The sequence below is a fragment of the Anomaloglossus baeobatrachus genome, chromosome 4, assembly GCF_048569485.1.
Source record: "Anomaloglossus baeobatrachus isolate aAnoBae1 chromosome 4, aAnoBae1.hap1, whole genome shotgun sequence".
In the NCBI taxonomy this organism is placed as follows: Eukaryota; Metazoa; Chordata; class Amphibia; order Anura; family Aromobatidae; genus Anomaloglossus; species Anomaloglossus baeobatrachus.
The window spans coordinates 628205684-628221017 of NC_134356.1; the positions used below are offsets into that span (position 1 = coordinate 628205684).

A 15334-nucleotide genomic window follows, 5' to 3' on the forward strand; every position below is an offset into this window, starting at 1 on the left:
TAGAAGAGACAGCGCTGGGAGGGATGGCACTGCGATGGATGGCCTTGGTAGGGACAGCAGAGGGACAACTCTAGAGGGAAGCCACTGAGGGGGATGATAGTGTGATGGTGCTGAGAGTGACAACTCGGGGAGGGCGCTGCTAGGGATGGCACTGATAGTGACGGCAGAGTAACGACTCTAGAATGAGGGCACTGGGAGGGATGGCACTGCGATGGACGGCCTTGGTAGAGACGGCAGAAGGATGACTCTAGAGGGAGGGCGCGGGGAGGGATGGTAGAGTGATGTCGCTGGGAGGAACGACTTGGCTAGGGATGGCACTGGTAGGGACAGCAGAGGGACAACTTTAGAATGAGGACGCTGGGAGAGCTGGCAGAGGGACAACTCGGGAGGGACAGCAAATGGACGGCCTTGGGAGAGGTGGCACTGCGATGGACGGAGTTTGTAAGGACGACTCTAGAGGGAGGGACAGCAGAGGGACAACTCAAGAGGGAGAGCATTGTGCGGGACGGTAGAGTGATGGTGTTGGAAGTCACTGGTAGGGACGGCAGAGAGACAACTCTAGAATGAGGGCAATGTGAGGTATAGCAGAGGGACAACTCTAGAATGAGGGCACTGTGAGGGACGGCAGAGGGACAACTCTAGAATGAGGGCACTGTGAGGGACGGCAGAGGGACAACTCTAGAATGAGGGCGCTGTGAGGGATGGCAGAGACAACTCTAGAATGAGGGCGCTGTGAGGGATGGCAGAGACAAACTCTAGAATGAGGGCACTGTGAGGGATGGCAGAGACAACTCTAGAATGAGGGCACTGTGAGAGATGGCAGAGACAACTCTAGAATGAGGGTGCTGTGAGGTATGGCAGAGGGACAACTCTAGAATGAGGGCACTGTGAGGTATAGCAGAGGGACAACTCTAGAATGAGGGTGCTGTGAGGGACGGCAGAGGGACAACTCTAGAATGAGGGCGCTGTGAGGGATGGCAGAGACAACTCTAGAATGAGGGCACTGTGAGGGACGGCAGAGACAACTCTAGAATGAGGGTGCTGTGAGGTATGGCAGAGACAACTCTAGAATGAGGGCACTGTGAGGGACGGCAGAGGGACAACTCTAGAATGAGGGCACTGTGAGGGACGGCAGAGAGACAACTCTAGAATGAGGGCACTGTGAGGGACGGCAGAGGGACAACTCTAGAATGAGGGCGCTGTGAGGGATGGCAGAGACAACTCTAGAATGAGGGCGCTGTGAGGGATGGTAGAGACAACTCTAGAATGAGGGCACTGTGAGGGATGGCAGAGACAACTCTAGAATGAGGGCACTGTGAGAGATGGCAGAGACAACTCTAGAATGAGGGTGCTGTGAGGTATGGCAGAGGGACAACTCTAGAATGAGGGCACTGTGAGGTATAGCAGAGGGACAACTCTAGAATGAGGGTGCTGTGAGGGACGGCAGAGGGACAACTCTAGAATGAGGGCGCTGTGAGGGATGGCAGAGACAACTCTAGAATGAGGGCACTGTGAGGGACGGCAGAGACAACTCTAGAATGAGGGTGCTGTGAGGTATGGCAGAGACAACTCTAGAATGAGGGCACTGTGAGGGACGGCAGAGGGACAACTCTAGAATGAGGGCACTGTGAGGGACGGCAGAGGGACAACTCTAGAATGAGGGCACTGTGAGGTATAGCAGAGGGACAACTCTAGAATGAGGGCACTGTGAGGTATAGCAGAGGGACAACTCTAGAATGAGGGCACTGTGAGGTATAGCAGAGGGACAACTCTAGAATGAGGGTGCTGTGAGGTATGGCAGAGGGACAACTCTAGAATGAGGGCACTGTGAGGTATGGCAGAGGGACAACTCTAGAATGAGGGCACTGTGAGGTATAGCAGAGGGACAACTCTAGAATGAGGGCGCTGTGAGGTATAGCAGAGGGACAACTCTAGAATGAGGGCGCTGTGAGGTATAGCAGAGAGACAACTCTAGAATGAGGGTGCTGTGAGGGACGGCAGAGGGACAACTCTAGAATGAGGGCGCTGTGAGGGATGGCAGAGACAACTCTAGAATGAGGGCACTGTGAGGGATGGCAGAGACAACTCTAGAATGAGGGCACTGTGAGGGATGGCAGAGACAACTCTAGAATGAGGGTGCTGTGAGGGATGGCAGAGACAACTCTAGAATGAGGGTGCTGTGAGGTATGGCAGAGGGACAACTCTAGAATGAGGGTGCTGTGAGGGACGGCAGAGGGACAACTCTAGAATGAGGGCACTGTGAGGTATAGCAGAGGGACAACTCTAGAATGAGGGCACTGTGAGGTATAGCAGAGGGACAACTCTAGAATGAGGGCACTGTGAGGTATAGCAGAGGGACAACTCTAGAATGAGGGTGCTGTGAGGTATGGCAGAGGGACAACTCTAGAATGAGGGCACTGTGAGGTATGGCAGAGGGACAACTCTAGAATGAGGGCACTGTGAGGTATAGCAGAGGGACAACTCTAGAATGAGGGTGCTGTGAGGTATAGCAGAGGGACAACTCTAGAATGAGGGCGCTGTGAGGGACGGCAGAGGGACAACTCTAGAATGAGGGCACTGTGAGGGACAGCAGAGGGACAACTCTAGAAGGAGGGCACTGTGAGGTATAGCAGAGGGACAACTCTAGAATGAGGGCACTGTGAGGTATAGCAGAGGGACAACTCTAGAATGAGGGCACTGTGAGGTATGGCAGAGGGACAACTCTAGAAGGAGGGCACTGTGAGGTATAGCAGAGGGACAACTCTAGAATGAGGGCACTGTGAGGGACGGCAGAGGGACAACTCTAGAATGAGGGCACTGTGAGGGACAGCAGAGGGACAACTCTAGAAGGAGGGCACTGTGAGGTATAGCAGAGGGACAACTCTAGAATGAGGGCACTGTGAGGTATAGCAGAGGGACAACTCTAGAATGAGGGCACTGTGAGGTATGGCAGAGGGACAACTCTAGAAGGAGGGCACTGTGAGGTATAGCAGAGGGACAACTCTAGAATGAGGGCACTGTGAGGGACGGCAGAGGGACAACTCTAGAAGGAGGGCAACTCTTGAGGGGTGGTACATGTATGTGCAATGTTGAATGGGTCCTAGTTGAGAAAAATTGGAACCATGCTTGGTGAGGTGAGTGTGAGCTGAGGAGAGTTGGGGGTATCCTGCTTGGTGGAGTGAATTTGCGTTTTGAAGGATGATGGGACATAGTAAGGTAATAGAGCAGCCCCGGGAGGAGGTGGCCCCAGCTTTGTAAAGGAGTCTGGTTGCCTCATTGGTTAGCTCAGATAAAATAAGGTGACTAGGGTTTAGTTGCAGAGGAGGCCGGGTGAGCAACCTTGAGACGCCAGGTGATGTCATCTGTCCCTCTGCAGTGGCGAACTTCGACCCCAGTACCTTCAGCCTGATGCGATGCGAGTTCTGTGGTGCTGGTTTTGACACTCGTGCTGGCCTCTCCAGTCACGCCCGTGCCCACCTGCGAGACTTTGGTATCACCAACTGGGAGCTCACAGTGTCTCCCATCCATGTCCTTACTCGACTGCTAGCCCGCTCACCCGGTCGTCCACTGCCGCCCTTTCCACCTTGGCACCAGGACACCGATACAGACGGTAAGAAGCCTTTGTGCCTGTGTTATGACATCACTGATGACATCATATTGCATCATCATCAGCCTGCAATCAGACCCAAGTGTGTATCCTGGCTTTTTTTTTTCTTTTACCTTTCTCTGCTAACAACCTTACGTGTGGCTCTGCATTTCTTCTTCCTTCTACCCTTGATCCTCACTTGCTGTGATAATGTCACAAGCTGTTAAGCTGCTGCTGGCATCATCACTCGGCCGTCCTCCTGCTCCATCCCTGGTGCACAGAAATAGAAATGGCTGTACAGGTTAAAAATCACGGGCAGTTTTGGAAATCTTAGGCATTCTGTGACGCAACCGCGATTAAAGCTGATTAGAAAGTCTGATGTCTCTCAAAACAATCCCTGCCGTGCCGAACGCTCCCGGATAGATTTCATGGCTAATTCCATGGAGGAGGGAGGTTGTATCAATTACAAAGGGGAAATATGTGGCAAATTGTCAAAAAAAACACACTAAAGGACTTTGCTGTAGATTTGGGATTAAAAAAAGGCCACTTTTTTTTTTTTTTTCTATCTTGTGTGTGTATTTACGGCTTACTTTGACCAACAAGAGTTACCTCTAGTTTTTGTTTTTTTGAATGATTATTTCACCCAATGAAGAAGTATTTGCTCAGATTATTCCTAGGAATACGCGTTCATGATAATTGTGCAGTGTAAATAGACCTTAAAGCTTTGCTGTGTAGACTGGGACAGAATCAGCAGAGGTTGGGAATAAATGACCCCTTCATTGTACTGCCTGAAGCCTAGATAGAACAAGATGGCTACACAATACACACGCTGCTCTCTGGAGGAGGAGAAGTGGAGACTGTAAGGGTATGTGCACATGAGGAGGATACCCAGTGGATTATTTGGCCATAGTAATACAGGAGCGGATGAGATAGCCGACTAGTGATGAGTGAGCACTACCATGCTCGAGTGATCTGTACTCGTAACTAGTGATGAGCGGGCACTACCATGCTCGGGTGCTCTGTACTCGTAACTAGTGATGAGCGGGCACTACCATGCTCGGGTGATCTGTACTCGTAACTAGTGATGAGTGAGCACTACCATGCTCAGGTGCTCAGTACTCGTAACTAGTGATGAGTGAGCACTACCATGCTCGGGTGATCTGTACTCGTAACTAGTGATGAGTGACCACTACCATGCTCGGGTGATCTGTACTCGTAACTAGTGATGAGCAAGCACTGCCATGCTCGGGTGCTCAGTACTCGAAACTAGTGACGAGTGGGCACTACCATGCTCTGGTGCTCAGTACTCGTAACTAGTGATGAGTGAGCACTACCATGCTCGGGTGCTCAGTACTCGTAACTAGTGATGAGTGGGCACTACCATGCTCGGGTGCTCAGTACTCGTAACTAGTGATGAGCAGGCACTACCATGCTGGGTGCTCGGTACTCGTAACTAGTGATGAGCGGGCACTACCATGTTCTGGTGCGCAATACTCGTAACTAGTGATGAGTGGGCACTACCATGTTCTGGTGCGCAGTACTCGTAACTAGTGATGAGCGGGCACTACCATGCTCGGGTGCTCAGTACTCGTAACTAGTGATGAGCGGGCACTACCATGCTCAGGTGCTCTGTACTCGTAACTAGTGATGAGCGGGCACTACCATGCTCAGGTGCTCAGTACTCGTAACTAGTGATGAGCGAGCACTACCATGCTCTGGTGCGCAGTACTCGTAACTAGTGATGAGTGGGCACTACCATGCTCGGGTGCTCGGTACTCGTAACTAGTGATGAATGGGCACTACCATGTTCTGGTGCTCAGTACTCGTAACTAGTGATGAGCGAGCACTACCATGCTCTGGTGCGCAGTACTCGTAACTAGTGATGAGTGGGCACTACCATGCTCGGGTGCTCTGTACTCGTAACTAGTGATGAGCGGGCACTACCATGCTCGGGTGATCAGTACTCGTAACTAGTGATGAGCGGGGTCTAGGAGGAGCGGATCTTGACTTGTTCAGTGATTATTCAGAACAGCTAAGATTAATCAGGGCAGAAGAGTGGGTACAGGAGAGGTATTGTGGTCACCCTCATGGCGATGCAAAGGACTAGTGATGAGCGGGCACTACCATGGTACTCAGAAACAGCAGTCGGACGCATAGACGGGCGCAACTCAGGTACCAAGTGTAATGGAAGTCAATGGGGAACTCAAGAATTTTTCTGGAAGATGTTCTGGAAATTGCTTAAGCTCCCCATTGACTTATACCCAGGTACTCAAGTGGAGCCCATCCGAGCGTCCCACTTCTCGTTACAAGTACCGAGCTGACGCATGCATAAGATTTGCTCTTTGCCGGCTAATTAGGGGAGGCACTATGGCTACAGCTGGTAGACGATGGCCACAGACATGGCCGCTGGACCAGGGTCCTGTCAATCTTTTTAGACTGTTGACGTTCCTCTGTGGATTAAAGGGGTTGTCTCTTCAATAACATCTCTCACACAGTTTTTGACAATGGGAGTCTGGCTGCTGAGATCGGAGGCCCAAAGCCTCCTGCGCAAATGCAACGGCCACTATTTCTATAGACCATGAGTGGAGAAGTGGCCGCATACGCTCACTACCGCTCCTTGCACTGAGGACATTGAGTTCCGCCTTTTGGAGGTCCAGGCAGTCGGATCCCATCGATCATACATTTATCACCTATCTACACTCCTTTCTGCTCCCAATTATGTCAGCTACAACCGACCCCCCCCGCAAAAAAGAAAATACTACACTAAGAAAACAGGACTTTCATGGGTTATATTATTATTATTTATTACTATAGCGCCATTAATTCCATGGCGCTTTACAAGTGAAAAGGGTATACCTAAAAACAAGTACAACTATCTTGAACAATAGAAAACAGACTGGTACAGGAGGAGAGAAGACCCTGCCCGCAAGGGCTCACAATCTACAGGGAATGGGTGATGGTACAATAGGTGAGGACAGAGCTGGTGCGCAGTGGTGTACTGGTCTGAGGGTTACTGTTGTAGGCTTGTTGGAGGAGATATGGGTCTTCGGGTTCCTTTTTGAAGCTTTCCACGGTGGGTGAGAGTCTGATATGTTGGGGTAGAGAGTTCCAGAGTATGGGGGAGGCACGGGAGAAATCTTGCATGTGATTGTAGGAAGAGGAGATAAGAGAGTAGGCGAAGAGATCTTGTGAGGATCTTGTGAGGATCTGAGGTTACGTGCAGGTAAGTACCGGGAAACTTGGTCACAGATGTAGGGAGGAGACAGGTTGTGGATGGCTTTGTAGGTCATGGTTAATGTTTTGAACTGGAGTCTCTGGGAAGCCGGTGAAGGGGATTGGCAGAGTGGCGAGGCTGGGGAATAGCGAGGGGAGAGGTGGATTAAGCGGGCCGCAGAGTTTCAGATAGATTAAAGGTGTGCAAGAGTGTTGGAAGGGAGGCCACAGAGCAGGAGGTTGCAGTAGTCGAGGCGGGAGATGATGAGGGCATGTACTAATGTTTTTGCTGATTCTTGGTTAAGGAAAGCACGGATCCGGGAGAAATTTTTGAGTTGTAATCGGCATGAGGTGAAGAGGGCTTGGATGTGCGGCTTGAAGGATAGAGCAGAGTCGAGGGTTACTCCAAGGCAACGAGCTTGTGAGACTGGGGAGAGTGAGCAACCATCAACTTTGATGGATAGGCTTGGTGGAGGAGGTATAACTATACCTACGTATGTGAGCCCAACGCTGGCCAATAGGTCACCCTAGAGTTTGGTTTTTGGCAGGTTGATGGAGCTCTCTGGGTAGCCAGAGTGTGGGAGCCCCTGACTCTCCTCCAACAGATGATGCTTAGGAATATAACGATTGGGGAGGGGGTTACATTTTTTCCTGCACACTCTCCTTAGTGGACACATGAGCACTGGCGGGCTGAGCATTTTCTCTATCTCCCCATTCAAGTGTTTCCGAGTACGTCCATTGATGTCTGGGATCTGGGGTGGTCGGTCCGGTCTGAGGACACCTGCAGGTTCTTTGTTTGTTTCCCGAGTGCGTTTTGGTGTTCTTGGCGGCTGCTTGAGGTTCTTTTCTTGTAGTAACCGTAATTATCAATAATACGGCCACCGACCAAACCAGTGATCTCTGTGATCAATGGGGGTCGTCTACCTCTTAACAGGACAATTGGACACATATTTCCCCTGACATCATCTTCCCCCACAGTCATTACAGTGTCTGCCCAATCCGTCGATATCAGCGGCCAATGTTAGTCTAATGTGTACGGGGCCTAAGCAGTTGCTTGTTGCGCTGCCAGCAGCTTCCGATCTCCCGCGGGGCCGGCCATGTATTAGGCAGAGACTGGAGCTTAGTGGAGAACCACCCAGGAGAGGGAGGAAAAGTAGATGGGCATTCAAGTGGAGAATTTCTGGCTTTATTCATAGAATGTAAGATGCATGTGTAAAGGGTATTCCCATCTCCAAGATCCCATCCCAATATGTAGTAGGTGTAATAATAATATTAGCAAATACCTACAATTAGAAATGTAGTATAGTCCATGGTCAAAAAAAACGTGACAAAAAATTCTCGTCTGCTTTTCGAGATTTGCTATTGAAATGTCAACTCGTTTCTTCTTTTGCTCATCAGTTAACATTTTTGGCACCCACCGCGCGGAGACCTTTCTCATATGCAATTCTTTTGCAAGGATTCTTTGAATACTACCATATGAGATCCCAGTGACCTCAGCTACATGCCCGATAGTCACTCTTCCATCTGCCAATACAACTTCTTTAACTTTTTTCACGTTTTCTTCATTGAGGGACGTGGATGGGCGTCCTTCACGATGTTCATCTTCCGTCGATGTTCTTCCCAGCTTAAATTCCTTGGCCCAGCGTGCAACTGTGGAATATGGAGGAGAAGAGTCCCCCAATGTTTCCACCAAGTCGCTGTGTATGTCTTTGGTAGTCATTTTTTTCATGCAGAGGTATTTGATGACAGCTCTGAGCTCGTTTTTTTCCATTTTGATGTTCACTCCTCGGCAGTTCATATTCAAATGAATGTAGCTCCCGGGAATCGTGGCCTATTTAAGTGATTTTTTTTTCCTGGACTAGTGGGTACCTAAGAGAGAAGAAAACATTTTATTTTAATTTCTGTGTGCAATAGAAATAACCGATTATCATTACTTTTGGATCGCCCCGTGTAGTTTTCCTGATTAGCTATGCCTCTTACCTCATGTGCAGGGCATCGCAGCTTAAGTATCTATGGTTATGACCACGCATCTAGTCACAGTTAGTTGCTAGTAGTCCTAACCATGAATACCTAAGGTCCTGCAATGCCCTGCACATGAGGTAAACAACATAGTGAATCAGGAGAACTATATTATATTTCTAATTGGAGGTATTTGCTAATATTCTTATTATTATATATATACACACAGTTAGGTCCAGAAATATTTGGACAGTGACACAAGTTTTGTTATTTTAGCTGTTTACAAAAACATGTTCAGAAATACAATTATATATATAATATGGGCTGAAAGTGCACACTCCCAGCTGCAATATGAGAGTTTTCACATCCAAATCGGAGAAAGGGTTTAGGAATCATAGCTCTGTAATGCATAGCCTCCTCTTTTTAAAGGGACCAAAAGTAATTGGACAAGGGACTCTAAGGGCTGCAATTAACTCTGAAGGCATCTCCCTCGTTAACCTGTAATCAATGAAGTAGTTAAAAGGTCTGGGGTTGATTACAGGTGTGTGGTTTTGCATTTGGAAGCTGTTGCTGTGACCAGACAACATGCGGTCTAAGGAACTCTCAATTGAGGTGAAGCAGAACATCCTGAGGCTGAAAAAAAAGAAAAAATCCATCAGAGAGATAGCAGACATGCTTGGAGTAGCAAAATCAACAGTCGGGTACATTCTGAGAAAAAAGGAATTGACTGGTGAGCTTGGGAACTCAAAAAGGCCTGGGCGTCCACGGATGACAACAGTGGTGGATGATCGCCGCATACTTTCTTTGGTGAAGAAGAACCCGTTCACAACATCAACTGAAGTCCAGAACACTCTCAGTGAAGTAGGTGTATCTGTCTCTAAGTCAACAGTAAAGAGAAGACTCCATGAAAGTAAATACAAAGGGTTCACATCTAGATGCAAACCATTCATCAATTCCAAAAATAGACAGGCCAGAGTTAAATTTGCTGAAAAACACCTCATGAAGCCAGCTCAGTTCTGGAAAAGTATTCTATGGACAGATGAGACAAAGATCAACCTGTACCAGAATGATGGGAAGAAAAAAGTTTGGAGAAGAAAGGGAACGGCACATGATCCAAGGCACACCACATCCTCTGTAAAACATGGTGGAGGCAACGTGATGGCATGGGCATGCATGGCTTTCAATGGCACTGGGTCACTTGTGTTTATTGATGACATAACAGCAGACAAGAGTAGCCGGATGAATTCTGAAGTGTACCGGGATATACTTTCAGCCCAGATTCAGCTAAATGCTGCAAAGTTGATCGGACGGCGCTTCATAGTACAGATGGACAATGACCCCAAGCATACAGCCAAAGCTACCCAGGAGTTCATGAGTGCAAAAAAGTGGAACATTCTGCAATGGCCAAGTCAATCACCAGATCTTAACCCAATTGAGCATGCATTTCACTTGCTCAAATCCAGACTTAAGACGGAAAGACCCACAAACAAGCAAGACCTGAAGGCTGCGGCTGTAAAGGCCTGGCAGAGCATTAAGGAGGAAACCCAGCGTTTGGTGATGTCCATGGGTTCCAGACTTAAGGCAGTGATTGCCTCCAAAGGATTCGCAACAAAATATTGAAAATAAAAATATTTTGTTTGGGTTTGGTTTATTTGTCCAATTACTTTTGACCTCCTAAAATGTGGAGTGTTTGTAAAGAAATGTGTACAATTCCTACAATTTCTATCAGATATTTTTGTTCAAACCTTCAAATTAAACGTTACAATCTGCACTTGAATTCTGTTGTAGAGGTTTCATTTCAAATCCAATGTGGTGGCATGCAGAGCCCAACTCGCGAACATTGTGTCACTGTCCAAATATTTCTGGACCTAACTATAAATATATGTATGTGTATGTGTATGTGTGTATATATATATATATATATATATATAATATATATATATATATATATATATATATATATATAATATATATTGGGATAGGATATTGGGTATGGGGATACCCCTTTTAGGTATGGACAGTTCTCCTCCTCCCTGGTCCAGGTATCATTAGACTGGACCTCTCCGCAGTCTTAAATTTTATGAATAAAGTGAGAAATTCCATTGTCTTTCTATCCAGATCCCCGCTCTAATCCTCCTGATCCGGTCCGGTGCCACCATACACAGCTACAAGCAACCCTGCTGAAATTTGGGGGGGATTGTCTAGTGTCTATGGTGGGATTTTCCTCCATCATCTGAAATGTCTAAATTTACTATTCGGATGCAATTTTTTTTTTTTTTTCCTCATCTTCTGCTAAACAAATATTTCTTGACAACTTCACCTTGTTTTGGACCTAAAAAGCATTCATCATTTGGGAGCCCCATTGGCTACCGTAGTTGTCATAGACGGTGGTCAGCGGTCTACCAGGTTACCGGAATCCTCTGAGCCCCTTGTGTGAACAAGATCCCCTCGTGGTCTGCACTGATCCGTGCAGTCTTTGTTATGGTCGGAAATTGGTCAGGGCTTTTGGGAGTTTAGTGCTATTGGGCTAGAAGATTTCTGTGTGGTGTGTTTTTTTTTTTTTTTTTTTTTTCCTTTTTCATACTTAAATGCCTATTTTGACTTGAAAGTACACTGGAAAATAAGAAACTTTGTAATATATCTTATCAGCGAAATCTGCTTTGATCGATGCCAGAACTGATCGATCGTTCCCAGTTCATAAGCAAAGTCTGTATTTATCAAATACAGATTTTCCCATTACTGAGGAGATGACAGTTGGAGCTCCTAAAGTGGAGAAATGTTGTTTCAAGAGAACTTGCAGCAGAATGTCTGTGTCTGCCTCCAGCTCCTCCCCCCTCATTTCAGGAGAACTTGCAGCAGAATGTCTGTGTCTGCCTCCAGCTCCTTCCTCCTCATTTCAAGACAACTTGCAGCAGAATGTGTGTGTCTGCCTTCAGCTCCTCCCTCCTAATTTCAGGAGAACTTGCAGTAGAATGCCTGTGTTCTGCCTTCAGCTCCTCCTCCCTCATTTCAAGACAACTTGCAGCAGAATGTCTGTGTCTGCCTCCAGCTCCTTCCTCCTCATTTCAAGACAACTTGCAGCAGAATGTCTGTGTCTGCCTCCAGCTCCTTCCTCCTCATTTCAAGACAACTTGCAGCAGAATGTCTGTGTCTGCCTCCAGCTCCTTGCTCCTCATTTCAGGAGAACTTGCAGCAGAATATCAGTGTCTGCCTTCAGCTCCTCCCTCCTAATTTCAGGAGAACTTGCAGCAGAATGCCTGTGTTCTGCCTTCAGCTCCTCCCTCCTCTTTTCAGGAGAACTTGCAGCAGAATGCCTGTGTTCTGCCTTCAGCTCCTCCCTCCTCTTTTCAGGAGAACTTGCAGCAGAATGTCTGTGTTCTGCCTTCAGCTCCTCCCCTCTCTCATTCTCCATTGAACTTTATAAGCACCAATTATCCTCTCATCTCAGTAATGGGACATTTGTATCCTCTGAAGACTAATACAACATAACCCATGAACTGAGAATGAATTGATCAGTCTGGGAGGAGAAACAAGCAGATTTCTCTGATAAGATATATTACAATTAGTGATGAGTGAGCACTACCATGCTTGGGTGCTCGTTACTCATATTGAGCAGTTGAATGCTCGGATAGGCGCAACTCAAGTACCCGAGTATAATGGAAGTCAATGGGGGACTCGAGCATTTTTCCAGAAGATTATCCAGAAACATGCTGAAGGTCCCCATTGACTTCCATTATACTCAGGACACAAGACCACTGCCACTGTATAGCTTGTAAGCACTGTGCTAAACCTGGCCGCGATTAGAAGGTAACTGCTTCAAAACGGTGCATACAAGCTCAATCAAAAAAGAGCTTGTAAGCACTGTGCATGATCTGCAGTGGTGGTCGGTCTCCAAAGCAACAAGCTGGAAATAAAAGAAAAATGTTAATATTTGAAGACTGGCCGATTGATAAATTGCTCATATGTATACCCATTTATGAGAAAGGGAATAATCCTTTATTGGGTCTTGTGGTATTAATGACCTATCCTGGGATATGAGATCAGTGGGCGCCCAACACCCGGGACCCCACCAATTGGGTGTCACCAGCTCCGTCCAGATGGAAACATTGAAAGGTGCCCAGCAGCTCTGCTCCGTATACTGTGAAGTGGCTGCAGCTCTGCTCCGTATACTGTGAAGTGGCTGCAGCTCTGCTCCGTATACTGTGAAGTGGCTGCAGCTCTGCTCCGTATACTGTGAAGTGGCTGCAGCTCTGCTCCGTATACTGTGAAGTGGCTGCAGCTCTGCTCCGTATACTGTGAAGTGGCTGCAGCTCTGCTCCGTATACTGTGAAGTGGCTGCAGCTCTGCTCCGTATACTGTGAAGTGGCTGCAGCTCTGCTCCGTATACTGTGAAGTGGCTGCAGCTCTGCTCTGTATACTGTGAAGTGGCTGCAGCTCTGCTCCGTATACTGTGAAGTGGCTGCAGCTCTGCTCCGTATACTGTGAAGTGGCTGCAGCTCTGCTCCGTATACTGTGAAGTGGCTGCAGCTCTGCTCCTGTTCAATGGAGGTAGACCCCACCGATTTAATATTGATATCCGACCCTACCGATTGGTCATCACTATCATAAGGCCAGACAATGGTCATCAATATCACAATGCCAGACAACCCCTCTGACTCCTACCTGTAAGTCATAATGTAGAAGTGACAGAGCATTAAAGGGGTTTTCCACTTTAAAATAAAAAGTGGACTCCAAATGCCTTTATACATGTAACACCACAAGCATAGAAGGTCTTCACCCTCCCTGAGGTCCAGGCCTTGTGTTTGGCTGCAGTGGTGACGTCACATTGACAGTGCTTTTCAGCGCTGCAGCCAATCACTGAGCTCAGTGGCTATTGCCATCTACATTGGTGCAGCCACTGAGCTCCGTAATTGGCTGCAGCAATGATGTGATGTCACCTCTGCAGATAAAAGTTTAGAGCAGAGCAGCGAAGGGGAACCAAATCCAGATAAGGTGAGTACCCCTATAATTATACTACGTATATAAACGTACTTAGGGTCCACTCTTCTTAAAATGGAAAACCACCTCACACTGTTATCCAGTCGTGGACACAGCAGTTTGGTCCAAAAGTATTTGGGCAGCGGCAGAATTTACAGAATTCATCTTTTGTGGAGAAGTACAATGGATCTGATGAGCTCCAGATGTGATCAATACAAAGGGCCTTACACAAATCTTGTATTAAGCCTCTGTTCACACGTCCAGTAATTGTTTCCATGTTTTTTTAACCCGATTTGGAGTTAAAAGTAACAGAAATAAAACATTCCAGTGCAGGAACCATTCACCTGAAGAGGAACAGACTAAGGGCTCATTCTCACTGGCGTATAATACGGAGGAGTGCGGCGCCGAAAAACATCACATTGCACGTGGACCAATGTTAGTCAATGATGCAGCTCAAATCAGACTAAAGCGGGCTTTACACGCTGCGACATCGCTAGCGATAGCACCATGTTGGTGGCGCGTCACGGGGTGATCGCTGCCGTAGCGAACAATATCGCTATGGCAGCGTCACGCGCAATTACCTGTTCACCGACGTTGCTGTGACCGCCGATCAATCTCTCCTTTAAGGGGGAGGTTCGTTCGGCGGCTCTAAGCGGCCGCCCAAGAGAAGTGGAGGGGCGGAGATGAGCGGGACGTAACATCGCACCCACCTCCTTCATTCCTCATTGCCGGCGGCCGCAAGTATGATGTTGTTCCTGAGGTGTCACACATAGTGATGTGTACTGACGCAGGAACGACAAACAACCTGCGTTCCAAATGAGGAACAATTTTTTTAAAAATGAACGACGTGTACACGACGAACGACTTGACACCTTTTTGCGATCGTTACTGATCGCAAAAAGGTGCCACACACAACGACATAGCTAACGAGGCCGGATATGCGTCACCAACACCGTGACCCCGATGATCTCTCATTCGCGATATTGTTGTGTGTAAATGGGCCTTAAGGAAAAAATGGCAGCGTGCTGTGTATGGCCAAGTATTTTGGACACGACTCTCCAATGCAAGTCTTTAGGCGCCAAAAAAAAAAATCAGACATGGCACATCTATCATCCATATGGCACATCTCCAAAGAAACAAAAAAAAGACAAAGCTATAGATAGGTGACAGAAAGATATTACATAGATGGATAGATATCCTGCCAATATATAATTTCCCAACACCCTGCAAATTATAAACTTTCACCCTTTAGTGCCTTTCATGTGGCTCTAAAGGGTATTTAAACTAATACATAATTTTAAAAAACAACTTGGGTTCCCACGTGTTTTTTTTTGTTTTTTTTAGTAAATATGGTTCTGCTTTTAATCTATTTGTCTAGGATGTCATATGGCACATGAAATACATAATATAGAGTAGGACCCCCCCTTTCGAGATTTGCCCTGACGTTGGCAGGGGCGGCTCAAAGAATTGATAAATTATTTGCTAAAAATCTCATTTTGTATTATAGTACAGTTGGAATAAATCTGTGTTTTTGCACTATTTTTTTAGTAAGCAGCCAAGGTAAAGCTGACAGCTGCGGGCAGATATTATCAGGCTGGG

At 47.3% G+C, this 15334-nt stretch overlaps 1 protein-coding gene across 5 annotated transcripts in view; it reads left to right on the forward strand.

Moving 5' to 3' along the window:
• Positions 1–15334, forward strand: part of WIZ (WIZ zinc finger) — an 87852-nt gene that overhangs the window by 26483 nt on the left and 46035 nt on the right. For 4 of the 5 annotated variants that reach the window (XM_075346347.1, XM_075346350.1, XM_075346349.1 and 1 more), the window contains exon 5: positions 3377–3610. The exons of the other annotated variant lie outside the window; for it this stretch is intronic. In XM_075346347.1, coding sequence (XP_075202462.1) covers positions 3377–3610 — 234 coding nt within the window. The remainder of the gene's footprint in view (positions 1–3376; positions 3611–15334) is intronic. 5 annotated transcript variants of the gene reach the window in all.